The 11,781-nt window shown below is 33.3% G+C and overlaps 1 protein-coding gene across 3 annotated transcripts in view; it reads left to right on the top strand.

The window, feature by feature from the left end:
* The window catches only part of ptpn18 (protein tyrosine phosphatase non-receptor type 18), a 46,151-nt gene that overhangs the window by 1,404 nt on the left and 32,966 nt on the right, over positions 1-11,781 (top strand). For all 3 annotated transcript variants that reach the window (XM_073909387.1, XM_068222938.2, NM_001013452.2), the window contains exons 2-6: positions 6,075-6,183; positions 9,958-10,034; positions 11,335-11,430; positions 11,575-11,613; positions 11,692-11,760. In XM_073909387.1, the coding sequence (XP_073765488.1) occupies positions 6,075-6,183; positions 9,958-10,034; positions 11,335-11,430; positions 11,575-11,613; positions 11,692-11,760 (390 nt within the window). The remainder of the gene's footprint in view (positions 1-6,074; positions 6,184-9,957; positions 10,035-11,334; positions 11,431-11,574; positions 11,614-11,691; positions 11,761-11,781) is intronic.

The following is an 11,781-nucleotide window of genomic DNA, read 5'->3' as shown; positions in this document are numbered from 1 at the left end:
CCATTTCTGAAGTTTTTGGCAAATGCATTTTAAAAGAGCCATTGGGTGTGTATGTATGTATGTGTACATATACGTACATACATACATACATACATGCATACATACATACATGCATGCATAAAAATACAAGTTTAACCAACCTTTATTTATGTCCATGCACAACTCCAAAATAATCAAATATGGTCTCTGCCAATAGCTTATTGGTTAAGCGCAACGACATATAGCACCATGGTGCTCACGGCGACCCGAGTTCGATTACTGGTTCAAGGTCCTATGCTGATCCTTCCCCTTTCTCTTCTCCCAATGCTTTCCTGTCTGTCCTCCACTATCCGATCCCAACAAAAGGTAAAAAAAAAAAAAATTTATAAAAAACAAATATGAAGCATTACAGGTTGAGTAAGTTCATGTGTCAAGAAAGGACAATTTTTAGATTTTTTTTCTTTTCGTCATCACCACTCATCAATGTTGTTTGAATTTATGTGCACAAGGTTACCATAAAAATGTAAGTTGTTTGCCCTTTATTGGTGTCACGATTCAAGTTAATCCACAGTGCCACACACGTGCATTGGTTGAAATGTCCTTTTATTCTTATTCGTTTTGCTGTGAAATATACAATGAAAAGGTAATTGTATTGTATTTTCAATAAGAAACTGATTTCTAGTGACAGTTATAGTTTTTAAAACTTTAAAATGTTGAAGGGAGACAGCTGGAGAGCCACATATTTTTGGTCAAAGACCCACATGTGGCTTCAGAGCCATGGTTCCCTACCCCTGGTCTAAACCTTTACAGAAAATGATGTGGTGATATTATGGTGTTGTAATAATAAAACTGTATTTTATGTATATAAAACAAACTCTCTAATAAGGTATTAGGCCTACAATGTATATGATAATAACGTGTAATTATTTTGTACCTGGTGGTGGTGTGGAAAGACCCCTCCTCATGATTTTGAAGCGATGTGTGTATGTCCATGCATGATAAATGTGCTCTACAAATACATTACATTACATCATTTAGACTTGATTGGTACCATGGTAAGGTAAAATTTATTGTACCTTTGAGTATAACATACATACCATGAGATGTGGTTATGGCGTTTAAATTTCTCCGGAATTACCATCTGGTACCATGGTGTCAGTGTAGAATTTATTTTTGCATATGGAAAAATATGATCAATACATAAACATTTATAACCTCATGAGCGTGCATTATTGACAATTTTGTGGGTGAGAGATATTCTACATTTTCATAATAATACCAAATAATCTTTCGCTTATTTACATGTGCAATTTTGCAAATGAATTGATTATAGCCGCGTGTCTGATAATCCATGCAACATTTGCATGAGAAACAGTAAACAGTGTTGAAAGCTCTTACTGATAATTTTGTGAGACATTCTCAGAACATAATACTACCAGTCAAAAGTTTGGGGTTAGAAGTTTTTTCTAAATGTTTTAAAATAAGCTTATCCTGCTCACCAAGGCTGCATTTATTTAATCAAAAATAGAGTACAAACTGTAAGATTGTAAATTGTATATATATGTATGTATGTATGTATGTATATTAGTTGGTGGGTGTGTAGTTAGATAGATGGTTGTTGTTCTAATATTATTTAGATATTAAGATATTATTAGTACTTGTTTCAGAACGTTTATAATTCAGTGAAAACCTTTCTCACAATGTTAACAAAATATATTTTTTTTAATCGAATTTTAACCTAATCATATAATGAAGAAAAAAAGGTTCATTCAGACATATGTTTTTATGACATAATTCAGTTCAATTCAATTCAGCTTTATTTGTATAGCGCTTTTACAATGTCGATTGTGTCAAAGCAGCTTCACATAAATGGTCATAGTAACCGGATCAGGGTAGTTCAGTTTTTAGTGTTTAAGTTCAGCTCAGTTTAGTGTGGTTTAAAATCATAACTGAGAGTCCAAACACTGAAGAGCAAATTCATTGATGCGTAGCTTTACCAATCCTGAACCATGCAAGCCAGTGGCGACAGCGGAGAGGGGGAAAAAAACGTTACCGATAGGAGAGTGAAGAAAAAAAACCTTGAGAGAAACCAGACACAGTTCGGCACGACCATTTTAATTTCTCTGCTGGTCAAGTCTTGTGCAGAGCTGCAGTCTCAGAGGTGAAGGCTGGAAGCTGAGAGTGTGTCTGAGCCTCGGATGTTATCAGGAAGGCTATTCCAGAGTGTAGGAGCCATAAAGAAGAAGGCTCGACTTCCTTTACTCGACTTTGCTATTCTAGGTACCACCAGAAGCCCTGAGTTTTGAGATCTTAAAGAGCGAGTTGGATTGTAGCGAGACAGAAGGTTGGTTAGATAAACAGGAGCTAGATTATTTAGAGCTTTATAGGTGAGAAGTAATATTTTAAATTCAATAATGACACTTTACACTCACTGGCCATTTTATTAGGTATACATGTCCAACTGCTGGACTTGTTCCAGCTGTTAGAAAGGCAACAGTAACTCAAATAAACATTTGTTACATCCGAGGTATGCAGAAGAGCATCTTTGAATACACAACATGTTGAACCTTGAGGCGGATGGGCTACAGCTGCAGGAGACCACACCAGTTGCTACTCCTGTCAGCTAAGAACAGGAAACTGAGGCTAAAATTTGCATAGGCTCATCAAAACTGGACAATAAAAGATTGGAAAATGTTGTCTGGTCTGATGAGTCTTGATTACTGCTGCAACATTCGAATGGTAGCGTCAGAATTTGGCATCAACAACATCAAAGCATGGATCCTTCCTGCCTTGTATCAATAGGCTGGTGGTGGTGGTGGTGGTGTAATGTGTGGGGGATGTTTTCTTTGCACACTTTGGGCCCATTAGTACCAATTGAGTATTGTGTCAACGCCTACCTGATTATTGTCGCTGACCATGTCCATCCCTTTATGACCTCAGTATACCCAAACTTTAATGGCTACTTCAAGCAGGATAACACACCATGTCATAAAGCGTGAATCATCTCAGACTGTTTTCTTGAACATGACAATGAGTTCACTGTATTCAAATGCCCTCCAAACCACAGTCACCTGATCTCAATCCAAAAGAGCACCTTTGGGATGTGGTGGAAAAGGAGATTCGCATCATGGGTGTGCAGCAGACAAATCTGCAGCATCTGCGTGATGCTATCATGTCAATATGAACCAAAATCTCTAAAATGCAAAGTGCAATATCCCTGGTAGGGCTGTACAATATATCGCTTCAGCACTGATATCGCAATGTGATAATTTGCAATAGTCACTGGTAATTCTTCCAATATCGTGCAGTCCTAATCCCATGGAAGAATTTAAAATCATTAATTCAAAGTTAATAAAATAAAATATATATATATTTAAAATCTAATATACAATTTTTTAATGAAAAAAGTTTTATTTTTAATGTATTGCATTTTTTTATGTTTATTGAAAATATACATAACATTATGTAGAATGTAAGAATACAAAGAGTATCAGGACATTTTAAACATTTTTAAAGCAAAATAAAAAATAAAAAAACAATAAAAAACAAATAGAACCCACTTTTCCACCCCCATCTATACAAGACATAATTGTCACAAGTTTTGTCAAAACATTTCTCATTTTGATGTTACATAAAGGTAATTGCAATGGTTTATTGAATAAAAACAATAATGTCCAGAAATGATGTCCAAATATATATTATTTACAAATATGATAAAACATTGAATTAAAACAATAACATAACATAAAAGAAAGTAACAACAATAACAACAACAAAGACTAGCAAAACTAACAGTTATTATACGGGATGATCAATTATTAAAGTCTAACAAAAAAGGCCCCAAATATAATCAAAATCTGCAGGCTTTTGTCTGACAGAAAATATTTTCTCAGGGGTACTACAAGCTCATTGATCCATTGTTTTTTTTTTCTCAGGGAGGTTCTCAGATTTCAGTTTTATAAGTATACATTTTTAGCTGCAGTGCTTGCAAGCGAAATAAAATAGCTTTTGTGTTAGATCAATTGAAGTGAACTGATATCACCAAATTTTTGAATGTGGATCAATTTTATTATTTAATATTTTAGAACACGTTGCAATGACAAACGTCCAGAATGCCTCTAAAACTTAGTCTATAGGGGGTGAAATATGTTCTTTGCAAAATATTAAATAAAATTTGTCTGTTTAGTGGATACCAATACAGTTTGTGATGCTTCTAAAAGAGTACTCCAATTACTATCAGTGTAAAAACACTGTTTGATTCCAATTTTTGCTTTATTCAAAATCTTTAATGTGTTACGTTTCATATAATCTCTTATGGGCAGCACGACGGTGCAGTAGGTAGCACGTTCGCCTCACAGCAAGAAGGTCGCTGGTTCGAGCCATGGCTGGGTCAGTTGGCATTTCTGTGTGGAGCTTGCATGTTCTCCCCATGTTCGCGTGGGTTTCCTCCGGGTGCTCCGGTTTCCCCCACAGTATGTGGTATTGGTGAATTGGGTAAGCTAAATTGTCTGTAGTGTATGTGTGTGAATGAGTGTGTATGGATGTTTCCCAGTTATGGGTTGCAGCTGCGTAAAACATATGCTGGATCAGTTGGCGGTGCATTCCACTGTGGTGACCCCAGATAGATTAAGGGGAAAATGAATGAATGAATGAATAATCTCTTATTGAACTATAGAGTTGATATTAATATGCAATAGGGCCGCAAAATATTAGCTGACATTGTGATATTTTATTTTTCTGCCATACATATTGAGTAAACTTTTATCAGATGGAATGAGCAGCTCTGAAAATAATTCTTAATTTTAGATTGATTGGAAAGATTTTGTAGTTTAGTGCATGGAATAAAATAAACCAAATCATTGGCATTGACAAATACATGAAATGCACAGAATTTTATGGGTTTCTGGCAGTCAAAATAACAATAAACAACTGTAAAATATCAAATAGTCTACATCGTATAAATATTAATCTTTCTTAAAGTTAAAAGCTTTTTAATTTCTTGCCTGAATGTTTTAAACTGGCTTAAAATGCTCACAGACCTTAAAAACAAATGCAAATGAGAAACATGTTGGTTTATTTTAGAAAAATTGTGCACGGAATCCACAAACTAAATATGTTTTCAAAGATGGAAAATCGAGACTCAACTGCAGATCCTGCCATGTGACTATTGCGAATGGGCAAATTGCCATATCGATGCTGAAAACATATATTGTGCAGCCCTATTATGGTCTTCCCATGAAATAACCATAAGTTGCTAATTTGGCAATAAACATATGCATATATGTTCTCTGCCAGTAAACTCTCGTTGTTTTCTGAACAGTAAGTTATTACAATCTACTCTGGTTAATCTCAGACCAACATTTTACAGAAGTGCCTGTTGCCTTTTTGACTCATTCGACTTCATTAGTGAAAGTAAAAGGGCATTCGTGACAAACACAATGTCCAGTTCCTCTGTGAGTCTTTCGGTTGTTAACTACAAGCAGCATTTAAAATTAGAAGAGGGAGTAAATAAAATACAGCTCAGACGTTAGTGCTTGTTGTAAATGGTTGTGCTGTGGCTTTTTTTGATGGAGATGCAACCTTGTACCTTTCAGAATAGCATGTGAAATGTTCTTCTCCACAAAGTCATATCCGTTTCTTATAGTTATGAATAACCTGCCTGTTTGCCAGATTAGAATTGGTCAGTTACACAAACATGAGAGCATGATGTTAATAATACTTAGGTATAGAGGTTTGTTTGCATAAACATACCAGAACTGTTACCTTAAAAGCAATGCATAAAAACGTGAGTTAAAAAAAATGCATAAATGTAAATGTCAAAATATACTGGATGGTTTAGAGTATTTGATCCTTGCTTAATTTCATTATATTCCTTTATGTATCTTGAGTGTATCACAAAACATATTCACCATCAAATAACAAAGGCTCATTTTGTTTTAAGGCTATTTATGGAACTGCTTAGCAATGCAAACAAGAAACAGAGCGCCACCTTGTGGGCAAATGGTGTGATAGATCCACCAAACTTCTTCTAAAATGAAAGATTTGATGTATTTACATTTTTCTAAATATTTGTTTACTTGTGTTTCCTCTTTCAGTTGATTCGAAAGAAAACTGCATCACTGAAAGAGGATTATGGACTGACTACTAATGCAGGAGGAATGAAAGAAAATGTGAAGAAAAACCGCTATAGGGATATCCTGCCTTGTATGTACACTTATTGATCTTTTAGTCGTAGAAATTCTGTTTTTATGCATTTCACCATATACATTTGGGTGTTTCTAAGAAATAAAATAACATGGACTTTATCTTTATTGTTTGCTTCAACGATAACAACAACCTAAAAATATGATTAGCATGAATCTTTGATCATGAATTACAGAAGCACAACAAATTTGTGTATGTTACAATATCTCTTAAGCATAGATCAATTAAAAATAAATAAGAATAATACTATCATATATTAGATAATCTATTAGATTAGTCATACATTTTAAAATCAAAATTTTAGGCCTTAAAAAGTCTTTAATTAACTGAGTGTGTTGTAGGTCATGAATCAATTTAAATGGATCTTAATTTTCCACTGTATACATAAAGTTACCCAACTGGACCAACACCTATACAATAAATCTCAATAAAACTCAATCCATCTCAATTGTATTTATTAACTCTATTTACCAATATGGTAAATAGAGTTATTAGTTATTTTATTATTTAATTAGTTTAATTTATTATTTACTATTATTTAAATTAGTTCTCTTTCTTACAATACTGTGTTAAAGTTTTCTATGTATTTATAATCGCCTGGTGATGACACTGACCTGGACTGACTGTTGTGTATGTTTAATTTATTGTTTTTAAAACTGGGTCATTTTTTAAAGGAAATTTCTGAAAAAATGTGTATGTATACAATTAGAGTTGCTTGTTTTGAGACATTAGATTACAAATATGTGGATAAGAAAAATTTGAATTTGAATTTGTTTTAACCTAGTCATTGGAATTTAAGTGTTACTAAGAAATACAGTAACATAGACATTATCTTTATTATTATTTTTCAACATAGCAACTACAAAAAATATGATTATTATGCATTTTACCTTGAATTACAGTGGCAGGGTCTTAAAAATCTTAATGTCTTATAATTCAAAATCTAAATGTTAGGACTTAAAGTCACTTACTGATTGTTGATCAATGAATGTTGTAGGTCATAAATCAATTTAAACCGGTCTTAAATATAAAGTTAGCCAATTGGGCCAACAACCACATGATCCCCAACAATCCATCTCAATTGTTATTATTATTTACCAATATGGTTACAATCCTTACAATAGTGTGTCTGACTGTGCGTGCGTGCATGCGTGTGTGCGTGCAAACTAAAGGTTCTCCTTGTATTTATAACTATGACACTGACTTGGACAGACTGTTGTGCATATGTTTAGTTTCTTATAGATTTTAAAACTTGTTAGGTTATATTATAAAAGTAGAAAAGTACAATAAATTTGACTTGTTGTTGCTGAAACCTGCAGAAACCCTGAGAAGACACCTACTAAAATATTGTTCAGTGTAACCATAAATTATAAAAATAAAGAATCATTTGATGAATCGCAGCAGAATCACAGTGCAGCCCCAAAACAATTATTTATTTATTTATTTGTTTGTTTGTTTGTTTTTATTTTATTTTATTTTATTTTATTTTATTTTATTTTATTTTATTTTAAAAATAATTTTATTGATTTCATTAGCTTGACACATACGGTATAACAATAGTTTCCTATTTTAAAAAAATGTTTATGTTTTTTGTTTTGAAACGTAGGTTACCTTGCCATGAAAAGGTGAAGGTATTAATTATTTAAGAGCAAATAAACTCACTTTTGTAGCTCTGCATGGTCCTTGAGGAGCCTTTTTATGGTTTTACAAGCTACTAAATCATTAGCAGTTTATATATACTTTTATAAATGATTTTTAATCTTTTTACATGACCTCTAATTAACTGCACATTCAGGACAAAAGTCTCTTGGTTACTCGGAACTGAAGAAAATCAATACAACTTAGTCCTTTTAATATAACACACCTAATACTTATTTGAACATCAAAATATACTATTGCATTGAATTACAATTTTGTTTTTGTTTTTTTGTATTTTGACATTTTGCTTTTGCAAAAAACAAAACAAAAAGTGAAACATTAAAGTAGACTATTAAAGTAATGAAGTAGATTTTAAACTAAAAGTAAATTTTGTGGATGTAATTTAATGCAGATACTAACATGGGATGTCTTGTATTTGACCTAAAGTATTATTTTTTTTTTTTAAATGTTATTAGACCCTAGCAATGCATTTCTCTGCTTGCCCACTCTGACCAATAGTGGTTCCTCCATGAATTATATAAATTATTAGTTTTTTTTTTTTTTTTAGCAGTTTGCATTGGTGTATTATCCACCAATCCAATATTATCCACTCCACCAATAGCTGGTGTGTAGTGAGCGCACTGGCGCCGTTGTCCTGTGGCAGCCGTCGCATCATCCCAGTTGATGCTGCACACTGGTGGTGGTGTGGAGAGCCCCCCTCTCATGATTGTAAAGTGTTTTGGGTATATGGCCATACACAATAAATTTCCTATATAAAAACACATTACATTACATTTAGGGCTTGACATTAACTTTTTTCATCACCAGCCACTTTGGCTAGTATATTTCCACCATTACTAGCCATTCATCATTTTCACTTGCCACAATTTTGTTGTTGGAGAATATATTTTATATGCATAAATCTGACTTTGACATGCTAAAATGACTTGATTTAGATTTAGTGTAATGTCCACATGCATTTAACTTTTTTTCTGTGTTGTGTATGACCTTGCTCGATGGATTGTACAAATGGGTTGCACTGTAGCACTGCAATTAGTTTTTATTATACGTGACTTTTCAGGGCTCAAAATTAAGAATTTAACAAACTAATCTGTAACCACAACAAAAATAAATAATTATTTCTTAGCCACACATTTTAAATAACGTGTCAAAACAAGCTAAATATAGCTATTTACATGCTATTTTTATTCAACAAAAGTCAACATCTTCAGATCAAACCAAATCTGAAAAGGAGCAACACAGAAAATATGATCCTACCTCGATCTTAATTTTATTACTGGCAGAGGTCCAGAGGGTGTGGAAGTCCTGCATTGTCTTTTAAAACTTAAACGACACCTGACATCAAAACATTTAGCATGTGTCAAAAAAGGTTGATCATATTCTCTTCTAAAAAAAAAAAGAAGAGTATCTTTGTCAACAAAAAATTATTACAGTTACAGCCAGCATCCCACAAAAAGCAATCAAAAAAGCCAAACTATATATGGATGTGAATGGATACATTTTTTTAATCCATTTTTCCGTATTAAAATATTATGGTGGGTCTTGAGATTGAATTACTTGCATAGATGGGTCCCTGAATGAAAAGGTTTTGGAACCCTTGTGTTAAATTACGGTTAAAGCTAAACTGTGCAGAGCTGTGGCTGATTGATACATGTGCACTAGCAATACAAATTCATAAACGCACTTTTGAAAAAAACAAAAAAAACATTGGCATGTGATTTATTACTTGTTACCCATTCTTACTGGTTCTTTTTAGAGTAACACTTCTTCTGCGATAATATTGAATGCTTTGATTGTGGGATTTTTTTTTCATCTGACAGTTATCTCAGATCTCATCAGCTTTGAAATATTTGTGACTCGCAGTTCGCCTCAGTATGACACCGAATAAGGCACTGAAGTTATTTTACATGATTCTCTTGTCACATTATTTTCAAGTCCCTGTCACATCTGTCAAAACAGGCCTCCTATAGTTACAGTACTACGCTTTTCTAGCATTGCAATGTCATAATATCCCACAACTGAGTCTCCACAATGTGTTGCCTGATAAATGATCATGATTTGCTGACACTGATGAGAGGAAAAATATGCAAATACCTTTTCTCTTTTGTTTTCCAGATGATCAGACCAGAGTATGTCTAACTCCAACCACATCTGAATATCAGTCCGATTATATTAATGCAAACTTCGTCAAGGTACTAAAGCATTTTAATAACTTTTTATGAATATGTAATCTTTTGTTGTGACCAAGAATATTTTATACAGTTGTGTACATTTATATTTACACCACATGCATGTATGTTACAATTTCTTTCAAGCATAGATAGAAAGGTATACTACTACTAATAATAATAATAAATAATAATAAAAGTAATATATTAATAAAGGGTGGCACTGTGGCTCAGTGGTTAGTACTGTCGCCTCACAGCAAGATGGATGCTGGATCGAGTCTCGGTTGGGCCAGTTGGCATTTCTGTGTGGGGTTTGCATGTTCTCCCTGTGTTTGCGTGGGTTTTCTCTAAACATTCCCCCCAAAGACATTCGGTATAAGTGAATTAAATAAACTAAATTGGCCGTTGTTTGTGTGTGTGAATGAGTGGGTGTATGTGTTATGTGAGGGATGCTGACAGCAAAGTTAAAGATCCACATTCAGTTAAGTAAAAGAATGGTCAGGCAGGCAAAGGTCAATCACAGGGGCAAACAGGTACATACAGAGCAATCCAAAGTCGTGGTTAAAGAACAGGCGAATGGTCGGTACAGGCAGAAATAAATCAAAACGAAAACACAAGACAAGGGACAAAACACGGCTTGGCTAATCAAGGGAAAAACGTGTCGTAATGCAAACAGATAAACAACACTCAGCAAAGTTTGTGTGTGTGTTTGTGTGTGTGCTGTATATATAGATTGTGTAATCAGTCATTGAGCAGCTCCCAGTGTTTTCTGTGTGTAATCAAAAGAGAACTGGAACAGGTGTGTGTGTGGTGCATGACTGGATTTTTTTCTCCAAGTGAAAGTGAATGTTCTCCAGCGATCTGTGAGTGTTAGATCGCTGGTGATAGTGACAGAATAGGTTTTTCCCGGTATTGGGTTGCAGCAAGAAAGTCATCCGCTGTGTGTAAAACATTTGCTGGAATAGTTGGTGCTTCATTCCACTGTGGCAGCTCCTGATCAATTAGAGACTAAGCTGAAGGAAAATGAAATAAAATGATGATTATAATAATAACAATTATTATCATTATTGTAATAACAATATTATAATAATGATGAAATAATAATATTCATTATTATTATTATTATTATTATTATTATTATTATTATTATTATTATTATTATTATTATTATTATTATTATTATTATTATTATTATTATGTACTTGTATTATTATTATCATTGATTTATTGTCCTTATATCATTCTTACATAATAATAATAATTATTATTATTATTGCTATAATTATTAATCATATTATGTTATTATTACTTTTTTTCCTACAAGGGAGCTGTTAGAAACAGGACATATATTGCCACCCAAGGCCCTTTGAGCAGCACTGTGGTTGATTTCTGGCGTATGATTTGGCAACATAATGTTAAGGTGAGCTGTTTCATTGCTTATTTTATACTTTTTGTTTTCTACAATTATGCGTAAAATATTTTCACTGATCTGTTTTTTAACTATTTTCATTTTATACATCAGTATTTATTATGAATCACTTTTGTTTTGGTCTTATTTTGATAGGTCATAATCATGGCTTGCAGAGAGATTGAGATGGGGAAGGTAATCTTTAGGCTTCTTTGTTCAAATGTCATTTTCGTTGCATTTTTATTTTGTTTTAACAACCATTCTGTTCTTTAGAAAAAGTGCGAAGTGTATTGGGCATCAACCTCAGACACATCCACACTTGGACCCTTTACTGTCTCAACTGTAAGTGTTTTCTGTTGTCCT

This window comes from Danio rerio, chromosome 8, assembly GCF_049306965.1.
Source record: "Danio rerio strain Tuebingen ecotype United States chromosome 8, GRCz12tu, whole genome shotgun sequence".
Lineage (NCBI taxonomy): Eukaryota > Metazoa > Chordata > Actinopteri > Cypriniformes > Danionidae > Danio > Danio rerio.
This window is presented reverse-complemented; position numbering and strand designations above follow the sequence as displayed.